At 46.2% G+C, this 14,331-nt stretch overlaps 1 protein-coding gene across 2 annotated transcripts in view; it reads right to left on the bottom strand.

Annotated features, from left to right (window-relative positions):
* The window catches only part of EGLN3 (egl-9 family hypoxia inducible factor 3), a 30,539-nt gene extending 18,638 nt beyond the window's left edge, over positions 1 to 11,901 (bottom strand). For both annotated transcript variants that reach the window (XM_048948995.1, XM_048948996.1), the window contains exon 1: positions 11,180 to 11,901. In XM_048948995.1, the coding sequence (XP_048804952.1) occupies positions 11,180 to 11,536 (357 nt within the window). In that variant the 5' untranslated portion in view covers positions 11,537 to 11,901. The remainder of the gene's footprint in view (positions 1 to 11,179) is intronic.
* Between the last annotated feature and the right edge of the window lie 2,430 nt (positions 11,902 to 14,331).

The raw sequence follows: 14,331 nt of genomic DNA on the forward strand, positions 1-14,331 counted from the left end.
CCCACCTTTGTGAAGGACATTGCCTAGCTAACAGCACACTTACCCTGCACAGGACTTTGTGTAAATTAATATTTATGGGTAAACTCATTAAAGCTACCTATAATAAATTACCATCAGAAGTAATATTGCTGTGCCTAAACAACATAAGCAGTCTTTATCTCTAAGGCTTTGACTGCTTTGGCTACCCTTGTACCTCACACCAATGCAATCTGTTGAGTCTGGGTGCAATAAAAGGGGGTGAACGTGTTCATAGTGACACAGCACTTTTCCCCACAGAAAAAGAGAGAAGCTGTTCAAATTCAAGGCCGTTTATGATGATATAACTATACACCTGTTCTAAGGTTAGGCAATAAAAACATATTAGTAAATAAATAAATCTATCTATTCATTTAAGTGTGGTTGTGTCCCCACCCCACCATCCACAGTTGATGCTCATAATAGCAAGATGTGTGTCAACAGGAACTAGGCAACTCTGAGCAAAGAAAGCATGCATAGATACACATATGAATGCACACGGCAAATGGAGCTCCATCCATTTTCATACCCTTGTAGTTGCACGTTACCATTTAGAAAAGCCCTCGACCCACAGTTGAGGAAGTCTTAAAACCCAGCTGCCAGGCAGCACCAGAGCCCAGATGTGAACTCAGTCTGCTAAAATCCTACTTCTTTTTTTTTCTACTGGTCAAGACTCTCCCACAGATTTATGCTGCCACCACCCGACAAAAAAATCCAGCCCTACAGGCTGACATTATGGCAGTATGGCCACTCACAGAGACACTACCCAGGTGGTGGCCCTGTGCAGGACATGGCCATGGCTGCAAGTTTCCCAGCCCCCTTCACTCTGCTCCTCTGCTGCTTCCTGCATCCTTACCCAGTAACTCCCACAGCAACAGACTTCAGAAGGTCTCAAGACAGAATTTGGGACCAGGACTTAAAGTAATAGTGTTTCTCAGAATGCAAAGTAGTTTTTGCAGGAAGCACTGCAAGTGCTGAGCAGGAGGTGTGGTCTGTAGTGTGGGCTCAGGATGTTTCCTGAGGATGCAGAAAGCCTGGAGAGGTCTTTCTGGCTCTGTTCCCTTCATTTTCCTCTTCCTCTCCAAAAGCTTTCCTCTCTGGCATCCAGCATGATGGGAGCAGTGTGTCCTCAGAGCCACTGCAGGTGTGGCTGACAGGGCTGGGTGGGAGCTGCTCTCTGGGGTACTTGCTGGGCAGCCAGGGCCAGCAGCCCTGTCCCTACCCCTGCTGCTTATTGGGATGGAGACAAGAGGGCAGGGGGTAGGAAGCCCCCTAGCAAGGGGGGGATACAGACAAAGGGGGGCCAGTCAGAGATAGAGGGGTATAGAAGCATCAATAGGCATGGGACACAATTTCTACTTCTGGTCACCAGCAGCATAACTTGCTGTTTTTCCTAACTGCAGCCAAATTATCGCGCTTAGCTGAAGTTTGTTCTGTGGATTGTAAGCAGACAGGCTTTTAACCGAGACCTAGCAGAAGACAACTGTAACACAAAGAACAAGAAATAGGAAGTATTTCTATCACTTGCAGGCATATTAATTAAAAAAAAACAAAAACCACACCAATGTACAGGTCAACAACATTTTCACTATTGCCAAGAAATTATCTCTGTCTCAGGCAGGCACTGAACCTCTAAGTCACTAGTTAGGTGCCAATTTGTGTATTTGGAAATATAAGTGAAATGTAAAACCTTGACATGTCAGCCTTTGACAACTATCATATGTTAAATTACAGTACATTTGTCAGCAAGGACTTGCATTTGCAAATTCTCTCATTGCTCCTCTGCAAAGAGGAAGCATGTAAAATACTTAACCAGGCAGTGACCCTTCCTGTTGGCCAGCTCCAGAGACACCGTGCACATGCTGCACAGCCAGAGAAAAGCAGAACTCATGTTAACTTAGGAAAATGGAAGCAGTGGTAAATACTGTAAAGAATGATTATCAGTACATCTGGGGGACACTGTTCTCTTCATGCATGGCTAGTCAGACACCATAATTTGAATACCTCAATGGAAGGACATGCTACAGCACTTACAGTGAAGCTCCTCCCTTTTCCGCCTTCAAACTACTTCTACCAGATTCCGGATAGGAAACTAGAAGGGAAAGGTGCAGTTACACTTCACATAGTCTACAGCAGCAAACACTACAAGCACAACTTAACCTAGGAGTGGGAAAGTTGAGAACTGAGATTTAAAGTACTATTAAAAAAAAAAAAAAAAAAAAAAAAAAAGAGCACACTCCTACCAAATTTCTCAAGTTTTGGATGTTTTTCCACCAGCACCCACTGCCTGGAGCACACCTGCCAAACACTGCTGTGCATCCCAGGCTCTCCCTGCTCAGGCAGCATTCCCCAGTCCTGCACTGGGCAGCATATACGTCCCCATATGCGCTGCTGGGATAACTCTCCTGGTATGAGCAGGTTTGCTGCGAGACAAACAGTTACAAAAGTCAGAAACAAATCCTAACTGCCATCTACAGTGTGAACAGCGTGCATACTTAGCCTTTCATCAAGAAAGGCTCCTTACTCCCTTCCAAGCAGCAAAAAAATCTATTCCAAACCCAAGACAAAACAGAGGAAGAATTAGGGCAGAACAAGAAATCACAACTTTTCCTGAAGTAGTCTAAATACTGTAGCACACAAGACAAGCACAAAAGGATGTGCTACAGACCCATTGATTTCAAATGGACTTTAAAAAAAAAAAAAAGCTTCAGTTCCTGATGTGGAGTCAAACCTTCAGAAACATTTACCTTGTCTTATCAAATTGTAATTTAAAAAGTGACAGTGCAAGAAATAAGGTCTATGCAAAGATTATTATGACGTACAGAAGTGAAAAAATGCAAATGTTTTTTTTTGGCCAGTCAGATCTGAAAAGAAAGTAAAGAGTATCCTGATGAAAAGGATGTGAACTATATATATATATATATATACACATATATATGTGTGTATATATATATATATATACACACACACACACACACACACACACACACACACACACACACACTTCATATTCACATATATTTTTTTAATATATATATTTTAAAAAGTTATTCCTTGCTACAAAGTAGGTTGTAGTTCCTTGGTGTATGCCAAAAAGATGTGGTTACTCTGCCATTTCCATTTGACAAAGCTTTGGGCAAACTGTTTCCAGACTATGTAGACAGCGTGCTCTATACACTCCTCTAATCTACACTGTTCATTTGTGCCATGGGTGGCTGGTGGCACAAATGTTTGCTGAGCTTTCATGGAATCATTATGTTCAGTAAAATCTCTTGCACTATTTTACTTGTGCAGAATTAGAGCAACGAGCTGCTTCTGTAACCAAATGTTTTCCATTAAGTGTTTTGTGATGGCACTGATTTTCTTCATCTGTGCATCTTATTGAAAAACAATGATGACAAAAAAAATGACTGTGGGGAAGAGCTCCTCCGTCACTGAGGGACAGAAGATGCAGATGCGAGTGACAGGGGAAAATGGGGTTTACAGCTCTCCAGACCATTGCAGGAGCAGTATGAATGGCATGCCTGTGAATATTTAAGCAGCAGGAGACAGACTATTTGGCAGAAGCTTCCTTCATTATTTTTCTTCCTCCTCCTAGCTGTCTAAACATCTAGAGAGATCTTCTTGCTTTCCTGACCAACTCCCTGTCGTCTCTTTTCAAAGCAATAAAAGATCTGAAACAAATTGCTACCTAATGTAAAGCGTAAATCAAAACCTTTTGCAAAGCCACCCTGCAGTAGTCATTCATAACCCTGAGCCCACCAAGGGGATATCAGCTGCCCTTGTACAGGTACCAGGAGCAGTTCCAAAAGCATCTCAACCCTACATCTCCCCTGTTAATCCAATAAAGCCTTTCCAGATCCTTAAGCAGCCTTATGCTGCTGGCAGCCTTCTAAAATGCTTTCAGTTCTCAGCACTGAAACAGAAGGATTACAGTCATGATAAATCCAATGAAGGGCTCTCAATTCCCTCAAGTTGCCATGTGCATATCCTCCTCCATAAGCCTAAAACCAGCAACACTTATTCACCAGCTTCCCTTCCTGACCTCCTAACTCTCACAAGCCATCCACTGCAAGGTGGACAAGCACTTTGCAACCTGCTGGTGCCAAAGGACAACTTACCTTTTACCTACAACATAATGAGGGAAAGACAATCCTTAAAACAGAAGCAGGAGAAAACTTCTTAGAAAAGTATTTAATAATAATAAGTACTTTGTAAGAGTCATCTTGAAATATTTGGTGTTAATTTCTAAGTGTGCCCAGTCCACTGAGCAAGCATCAATTTTTCATCTATTAAAAATGCATCCAGGTTCAGGTCACTGTGATTTTACCTCCTCTCTGATTCTATCTTCCCTCTGCCCCAACCCTTCCACATGTGGGAAGGAATCATAGAATTATTAATGTTGGAAAAGACTAATGAGATCATCCAGTCCAATCACCAGCCCATCCTCACCAAAACATGTCATGGAGTGCCACATCTACATGGTTCTTCAACACCTCCAAGGAGCATTGCATCACCTCCCTAGGCAGCCTGCTAAGCCCCATCACCATCATCACTGCTGAGAGGAAGGGAGGGGGGAAGGAAAAAAAAAAAAAAAAAAAAAAAAAAAAAAAAAAGTCGTGTTTAGAAGAAAAGGTGTAGCAGAAGAGAAAAGGGAGGGAGAAAAGGCTTCCGGGATTAATCTAAGACAATTTCTCAGGAGGCAACATCCAGGATAAGGCTGAGCAAATCAAATAAGTCTGGAAGTTGATGAAACAAGAGTTTACTTTGATATCAAGTAAGGATATCAGGGTCAGCACAGGCATCTGGAATTCTTAATGGAAAGGAAAAAGTTCACTTTATTGTGTACACGTTGTCCTGCATCAGTGTTACCAGCATCAATGCATCTTCATTTAAACAAATAAGCTGTTATTAGCACTGAGCTGTAATGAACTCAATTGTTCATTAATAACCACCTTGGAAAAAGGCTGTCAGCTCATCCCTCCTTACCAGGCAAAGGGGCAGTGGGGGGCACTGCCCTCTGAATCCCGCATGTGCTGCTGGGAATTGACTTATTTCAAATGTTGTGTGACATTACTTTATTCCAAGGTGTGGAGGTACAAAGTGGGATCAAAGTAAGGGAGAGAAGATGTTAGCTGACTTAAATCTTACTTCTGTAGTTAGATTTTAGTAGTTAGAGTTGCCCTAGCAACTCTCCCAAGGACACTGTGCCTGACAGTGCCACACACACCCACCTAGTCCAAAGGACAAGCACACCATGACCCAAGTGGCACTCATGCCATCTGCTTACCACATTCCTCCCCACACAGCTGGGTAAGGCTTACATCAACAGCTAACAAGCAATGATCCCTTATACAAAAACAAACTGAGAGGCACCTATTTACTTAGGACTTGTGAGTAATAGGGATATTGGCACGCACATCAGTATGGCTTCACCTGCAAGTCTCTGGCTTTACAAGCTAACATAGCAGCACTGGAATGGATTGGTACCAAAACAGCTATTGCAGTGGGTAGGCAGGTACTGAGGAAGATGTGCTACCAGTACGTGGAAGACTGTAGAAAAACCTCACTGCTCTGCCATCATTATACAGCTCAGGAGTCTAGTAAGTCTCATCAAGCACTGCCTGACTGCAAAACTACAGACATGAAAAATATTGAATAAACCACCCTGACACTTCAAATGCGTACAGTGTGCCCTCCATGCCATCTATCCTCCACTCATTTCCCCCATCTTGCAGGAATAGCCATCTTCTGTCTTCCTCTGCATCCTGACTGCATAGTGCAGGGGCAGTCTCCTCAAGGAGACCAGTGGGTGATTTCAGACTTCTCTGCAAGGGCTGGGCAGGATGGCCAACAGCAGCCATTGGCTGGCAGGGGCTCTGGTGCCACACTCACCGAGGATGGTGCAGTTTCTCCATTTCTGCCATGAAGTAAGACTATCATCAGTGCACTAAACTCGGGTTCTTAGGAGCGATGACACGAAAGGGGTACTAAGCTTAGGTTTGAAGTGAAGTGGCTTATAAGCAGCTTAAGTACAAGCTCCATTAACATTCTACCAAGGCCACCCATGCTCCTGAGCTCACTTGTGGGCACATGCACCACTGTCTGTAAAATGTTGATCCTCTTTGCCAATACTCTATCCATGCTGATAGATTGCAGAAAATAAACATATTTTGAAACTTTCAAAAAGTCACTGAGAATAATTTGATGAAAAATAAAAGCAAGCCAATATACCCAGGTTTATATTCATTTATTGCTCTGACTGTCAAGTAAAAATTATACATTCATGTGTATAATTAACCAAGCTAACTAATCCTGCTTGACAAACACATATAAACATCAGTTTTGACATGGAGCCAAAGCAACCACTCCAGGATCCCTGCCAATGCTGAATTCCTCAGTCTGATATCATAAAATGACTTGTCTGCTGTATTTACAGTTCCAGTGCCTCTGGACTCTGCCGGCAGCCAGCCAGAAGAACAGATTTGAACCTACCTACCCACTATGCCAGAACATGTGCATTTGATTAGGAAAAAAAGAAAGAAAAATTATGCATATTTCTTCTGGATGGCAGTATGCATCAGACCTCCCATTGTCAACTAATTGCAAGGCATGCTGCTACGCAAGTATCAAAAAATCCTTTGTGAAGAACAATGAACCAGTATATTTCTATAGGCAGATCTTCAGCTCTGCTATCCAGCTCCTCACATCTGCACCTCAAATCAGAAAAAGCAGTGTCTCTTCCCATTTTAATTGCAATGGACAGAAATTGAATTCTTTTGAGCATAGAATAGAATTTTTCTTTTTCTCATAAATAAATGCAAAACTGTTTTGTCTCATTATCTGATGAATTTGGAAGAAGAAAAAAAAAAAACCTGATCTGTGCCATCTTATGTATTTCTTAAATCCTCAGGAACAGAAATCTTGGTAACAACCTGCTAGACAGGCCAGGTTTCAAAACCTATCTACGAACACACACAAGGACCTGCATCATTTTTCAGCTGTCACTCATGAGCCATGCAGTGCCACCACCACACTGTGCCTGCTTCTCCTGTGACCTTCAAAGAGAGCCCACCAGGGTCTGGGTGACTGGGAGGTATGCATCATGAGGATGCAGAAAGCATTCCAGAAGAAGAGTGAAAAGCCCACTGTAAGCTTTTGAAGCACGGTTTTCAAAAGAGTTCACATCCCACAGGGACTTCTAAGCAAACGAAGCTCATATTGAAAACATTTTTTAACTTCAGGCCATATACTTGATATTGAACAGTATGACTTGGATTCTGAGCTTAAAATGTCAGCCTCAGGCTTTCTTCAATAGATGTCAGCTCTTAGGACTAGGGCTTCTTACCTCATTTTGTAGCCAGTTGGCTCACCAGCTCAAGGTACCCCACAAGTCACCCTCACATAGATTTCAACTCACAGCAGCACCAGAAGGGTATCAGTGACATGCAGCAGGCTGTGCCACTGCCAGGACCAGGGTACAGAATCCACATCAAGCTCTACCAAGCCACCTTGTCAGGCCATCACATCTGGGGACTAGTGCACACTGGGCCTCAGTGCTGACCTGGCACAAGTGGCCCAGAGCAGCAGATGCTGGCAGAAGACATCACTCAGGCACCCTGCCTGACTGCAGGGAATGCCACTCTTCTTCAGAGAAGTGTGAACAGGGGAACAGCCACATCCCCTCAGGGACAGGCAAGGTCTCCTGCCTCCCACTGCACACACCCAGGGCTCCTTCAGCTCTGAAGTACCACTCAGACTGCTGAAAGGGCAAGTACCCCGAACTCCCCAGCAACTAGCACACCTGCAGCTTCCAATCTAGAAATCGCATTTCTTGCATCTGTAAGCAAATATTACCCTATTTTTATTTTTTTAAAAAAAAACTACTGTTGCCTTGGATTCTTTACTTATAACACACAAGGATTTTTCACAAGACATCTCATCTATAGAACTTCACTCTTGCCCCTGGATCATTCCATAACACGTGGCAGGCCCGTGTCACCTCCACACCTTACATGCAGGTGGGCTCATGCTTTTCACAGATGGGAAGACTTCCAGCACCAAGAGCCCCTGCAGAACCCAACTATGACCAAGAGAGACTTTGGGACAGAAGGAGCTAGATGCTGCAGCACTTCATGGGCAGCCCCTGAGGCGCCACTGGTTTCAGAACACTCCAGATGATTGGCCTCACAGAGTATGCTACTGCCTTGCTCATCAGCTCTGGCCAGCAGCCAGCCGCTCCCTGCTGAGTACCAGAGCTCCTGCAGCATGCAGATAGGTCATCAGAATATGGTATCTGTCCTTGGGCCAGAGAGTCGCTCTGTGCAAGGATGTCAATTTCCTCATACCAAGATGACTGAATGCAGCTCAAATACATCCTGGCGAGATCCTCAGACATTATCCACTGCAAAAAGAGAACCACTGAATTACTTCACTACCAAATAGAAACTCTACTTTAAGAGGATGCAGAAATCAACTAACACTACGTGGGGTCTGCAATAGAAGAGCACTCTAAAAGGATGTTATCTAGTTATTTTTATCTTTTAACCATGTCAGCTAATATTTTTAAATATTACTTGTTCCAAAGATAAATTTGGATCACTGCTTTGCAAGGATGAAAGGTTACATTTCATTATCAGCCCTCAAATACCAACTAAAAGCTCTTAAATGTATCCGGTACCCTTGTAAAAGTTTAACTTCCATCCATTCTCTTTGATGCAATCTCAACTTTCTTGCAATGGTGTTGAAAGTCATATGGAAACAACAAAATCCTACTCTGACTCATTTCTCATATGTAGCTGCAAGGAAAGCTTCCTTTGTTGTACAAGAGTCTTTCTTGTCTTCTGACATTTGTTTAGCTATGAAAAAATGAAACCCATGAAGCACATTACAATAAGCAGACATTTAGCTCATAAAAGTTCATTTATTAAGAAAACTCCTACTTTTTCAATACTTAGTCTGCAGATTAAAGACATACTACTATTTAAAAACCTTAAATATATAAATAGTGATGAGGCCAATTCACTTCCACAACAAGGAGTTACCATGTAGCCAAAGGCTTACACTTTCAACAGATTGCTATGGAACTCTTTGCCCTATCTGTCAAATATTTATTTCTCAAACCAATAAATAGCACATCCCTATCTAAGAAGTGTTGGCCCAGTTGTTTAGAAACATCTCCCTCTGAGAGGTTCTCTGAGCATCCATTTCTGTGCACAGTTGATAAAACAAAAATACACACAAACAAAAAAAAAGAAAATCATATTTTTAAATTCAGCATATGTGTTCACAAGTCTTCAGAAAACAAGCAAAAAGGGCTGGTTTAATGGTGGAAAGAGAATGTCCATAGGTGACTTGGGAGCCTGCATGCACTGCAGGAGTCACTTGATTAGTCATGGGAATAATCTTCCTGGCAAAGGTGTCCCACATGCCAGCTACACATGACAGCTGCTACTCCCATATCTATGGCATTTATATTATTATCATTAAGGGATTTGTTACTCTTAATTTCAGATGGATATTTCTCTGCATTTAGTTTTGCAAACTATATTGAGCCCCTTTCAATCTCATGTTGTTGTGCAGCATTTTCACATACTACTTGGAGGCTGATACTTCCCTGGTGAATCACAAGGGCCAAAAGACTCGATAGCAAGCAGCTTGGTACTTATTTATAAAACAAGTTCTATCATGTGTTACCACTGTTGGCACAAAATTGTGGCAAGACCACAACTCCATTTCAAAGACTACATCCCAAGAGACCTTTCTCCCCAGCCAGCACCAGCAGCCCTCCCACATCTAGCTGAGTTTTCCCCAGATACCTTGCTAACATACAGCATTGTGCCTTCAGAAGCTAGGCAAACAGAAGCCACCCAGAGAAGGATCTGAGATGCCTTTAGATGCATGACCAAGCAGACTGAGTATTTATACTTCCCTACACCACAGATAAGCGAACACTGATCCACTCATTTTTAACTAAATCTACCCAAGCTTTAACCAGATCGATGGGCAGTTCAGTGGGGCTGCACAACAGAGCTGTGCTCCAGCCTTGTGTTTTTCCCATCACTGTGTGGAAGTGTGTGAGGGCCTTCCAACACACAGGTTCTAAGAGGTTCCCAAGCAGCTGGTAAATATGGCATGTAAGTTCCTTCATTTTTCTGTAGAGAAAAAAAAGAATCTCATCACGAATCACACATCCCTTTAGTTCATTGCAAGTTAGGACCCAACCAAATACTTAACCTTTCATTCGTCTTTTAATTAAAAAAAAACAAAAAACAAAAAAAACCCACACATCATTTTTATTTCTTGCACTTCCGAAAAAGACATGAATGTTTTAGAAGTATGCTACATATTACAGAATTCAAGTCAGAAAAGAAAAGGAAAGAAAGGGAAAAAAAAAAAAAAAAAAAAAAAAAAAAGACACAAGGACACTTTCAACATTCAAGACAAAGAAATAAAGTTGGTGCCAAACCAGCCTGCTTCACCACAGCAAGACAGAATAGCAAAGTTAGGCCAGACTTAATTACCAAAAAAAGGACAAATTTCATTGGGAAAGAAATCTACAACGGTAATACACAGGGGTCCTCTCCATTCCCAAACAAGGGAGCTTCGGAACAAAATATAGACTCTCTCCTACCAAAACAAAAAGTTTGCCACACTAAGACAGAGAATCTCTTACTTTGTGCCAAATCCCAGCGGGTGCAGCGATAGCCCCTTCAGCTGTAGGACACTGGCACGAACACTGAAACTAGCTAGGACTACCCTGCCGCACGGCCGCGAGTAGCCCAGCAGCCCGATCCAGCAGCGTACGGAAGGGCTCTCCGTCAACCTGGACCAAGTCCCTGAAGAACAGTCAAGCTCACAGCAAGGCTGTTCTGGCAGGGTACTCCCAGCACGGCAGTGACGGTCCCCGCAGCTGGGAAGTGAAGTGCCGACGGGACACAGCACAACGCCATCAACGGACGAGGGAGCGGTACCAGGGACGAGGCACAGGGCAGCCCCCCGCGGGGCCCCTCTCCGGGAAGCCGTCCGTGCTCCCATCCCGCCGCGGGTGTCACCAGGACAGCGTTCCCGGTGCCGCCCGGAACGGCGCCGCGGGATCAGCCCGACGGAGCGTCCCCGGGCCGGGAGCAGGGAACCTCTCGCATCCGCGAGCAGCTCCACTTACCTTAGAGCGCTCCTTTACGTAGTACTTGCCGAGCCGGCTGCCGCAGTACATCACCAGGCGGTCGATCAGCGTGAGAAGGAAGTTGATAGCCTCGCAGCCTTCCTCCGTGCCCCCGATCCACTTGATCTGGTCGCCGCGGAGATGCCTCTTAGCGACACCGCGGCTGGGGCCAGCCAGCTGCCCGTCGGCCAGCTCACCGTCCCGGTGCATGCGCTTCACCCGCTCCAGCACGCAGTCGCCCACCACCTCCCCCAGGAAGTTGTCCAGGTAGCAGAAGCCGATGTCGTGCAGACAAGGCACGACGTACTCCAGGGCGAGCCTCTCCAGGTCCAGCCGCATGATGTGCCCCAGCGGCATGGTGCGGCGGGGACGGGCGCGCCGCTGCCCTGCAGGCACCCGCCTTGGTAGGTGATGCCCGCCGGCTCCAGGCCGGGACGGGACTCCGGAACGGGACCAAACTTTGCAGACGCCCGGACGGGGTGCGTACAGCTGTGCGCCTCTGCTCAGCCCCGCACCTCAGGGACGACGCTGCTATCGGAGCCCTGCGCTGATATCGCTGTTACCGCACAACACCGAACCGCACTCTCACGACGCCCGCAACCCCCAGCGCTTTAAGGAGCGGGCGGCAGATGGCTCCGCGCTGATTAATACGCGGGCTACGTGCGGGATGTGTGCTCGCAGTCCGCCCGCTCCCGCCGCGCCGCCGCACGTGGGTGGAGCCCGCCCGGCATGGAGAGCCACGCCTCCACCGCGCCCCCTGCATCCACTGCAGCCAATAGGCGCTCGGGGGCGGGGCCTGCCCGAGGGGAACAAGCAGCGAGCATTTCCACACGTGCGAGCGGGCGGGCGTGGCCTGCGGGCAGCCGGCACAGCCCCTGCGAGGGAGGGGCGGGGCCAGCGCCATTGAGGAATTCTCCGCCGGCATGTCGGCGGCGCGGCACGGCGCGGCTACGAGCGAGTCCGGCATGTCCACGGGCCTTCTGCTGCTGCCGCTTCGATTCCTCTCCCGAAGCCGCTGCAAGGGCAGTCTCAACAACGGACGAAAACATTTCATGGGGCATCAGGGCAGCTTCTCAGGGCAAAGAACACAACATTTCGTGACAGATTTATATAATAAAACAGCTCTTCCCCTAATTATTCACCCCCCAGGGCTTGTTGCATTGCTGGCGCTGTTGACAAAGACAGCCCCTGGGCTGGGCTGCCAGCACCCCGCTGTACCGCCAGAGCCACACGAGGCAGCCCGTCGCTGCTGAGCTTCACGTTCCGCTCAGTCAGAGCAAAAAGCAGACGGCGGCCGGGCTGCGCTCTCGGTACACCGGGGTCGATTAAGTACGGCCGCTCAGAGCCGCGTTGCTCTCCCCTCAACTACGCAAGGCCATCAGCACCCCCCACTCGGTGTCCCACAGAGTCATCTTCCCAGTGAGACGCCTGTGGCCGTGGCTGTGACCGTGACTGTGTCTGTGTGTGGTACTATCACGGGGATCAGCTTCACTTCTGCTGCCCTCCAGAAGCCAGAACCTGTCCAGTTTCACCCCAAAAGCCACATCTAGGCAGGGCATTCTTCCCTCACCATCAGGTCTGGGATCATAGAACCACAGAATTTTTTGAGTTGGTAGGGACCTTTAAAGGTATGTTTGGTCCTGCTATGAACAGAAACAGCTAAAGCTAGATCAAGTTGCTTAGAGCCCAGTCCAGACAGACCCTGAATGCCTCCAGGGACCACATGTTCACCACATCTCTGGGCAATCTGTTCCCAGTACTGCACCACTGTTATCATAAAAAATTTCTTCCTTATATGCAATCTAAATACCTTCTCTTTTAGTTTGAATCCATTTCCCCTTGTCCGATCATAACAGACCCCACTAGAGAGTTTGTCCCCTTCCTTATTATCACCCCCCTTTAGATACTGGAAGGCTGTTCTCAGGTCTCCCTGGAGCCTTGTCTTCTCCAGGCTGAACAGCCCCAGCTCTCTCAGCCTGCCCTTGTAGGAAAGGTGTTCCATCCTTTGGATCATTTTTGTGGCCCTCTTCTGGACATGCTCCAACAGGTCCATGTCTCCCCAGAACTGAGGACTCTACATCTGGATGCAGTACTCCAGGTGAAGTCTCACCAGAGCAGAGTACCTGCTGATGATGCTTCCTTTGATGTAGCCCAGGACACCGTTGGCATCCTGGGCCATAAGTGCACAATGCTGACTCATGTCCAGTTTGCCATCTACCAGCCTCCTTGAGTCTTTTTTTGGCAGGGCTGCACTCTATCCTTTCACCCCCCAGCTTGTAGTGATAGTGGGGATTACTGTGACTCAGGTGCAAGACTGCCTGCTGGGACCACAGACAGCCTGTGCCTGAGGCTTGAGCAGGTGGGTGTATCCCATGCCTGTCCTCCTTGCATCCCCATGCCTAACACCAAGAACACCTCTGTTCCACTGGTGATGTTCCCTGACACTTCTGCCTAGGACCAATGCAAGGTATTACTATCAGATATAATCACATGCAATGAGCTGTGGGTTATCCAAGGACTTGGCTCAATTTAGGTACCCATGTTAAAGTGTGGTTATAATTAGTATGATAAAACTCTGATTCCCTAAATGCTTATCTGAAAAATCAGCCAGGCATGATAAGCAACACACAGCTATGGCAATCAGCAAGTGCTGCAAGATTAATTCAGCTACAAAATGCCAATGTGATGAATTTGGACATGTAGGAAACATTCTTGTTGCATTGTTGCATTCATACTTTTTTGTCACGTCAAACTTGTGATGTGACAAAATCTGTGTTTTTTCACCAGCATTGCGTTTCTGGTGGGCAGCATGCTTATGTTCTTGAAGAATGGCTTGATTCTTCCTACACCCTAAAGCCTGAAATAGCACTCAAAGCACAGTGACAGCCAACCCATTAATTTTCCACATGAAGATAAACCACAGGGAGAAACAAGTGACAAGAACACTGGAAAGATGCTGGACTATGACTGCAGTAGCTCCCAAGCTAAGCCAGGGGCTTGCCAAGGCAGGAAGCAAAGAAGTCCCCACTATTCTCTCCCTGACAAGAGGAACAGCAGAGCCAGAGTGAGACCAGGCAGTGACCTTCCTGAGCACTTTTAGATCTGCTCCACAGTCCCCAGACAAAGGTAGGGTAAGGCACAGCATATTCTGT

The sequence above is a fragment of the Lagopus muta genome, chromosome 6 (assembly GCF_023343835.1).
Source record: "Lagopus muta isolate bLagMut1 chromosome 6, bLagMut1 primary, whole genome shotgun sequence".
Classification (NCBI taxonomy): Eukaryota; Metazoa; Chordata; class Aves; order Galliformes; family Phasianidae; genus Lagopus; species Lagopus muta.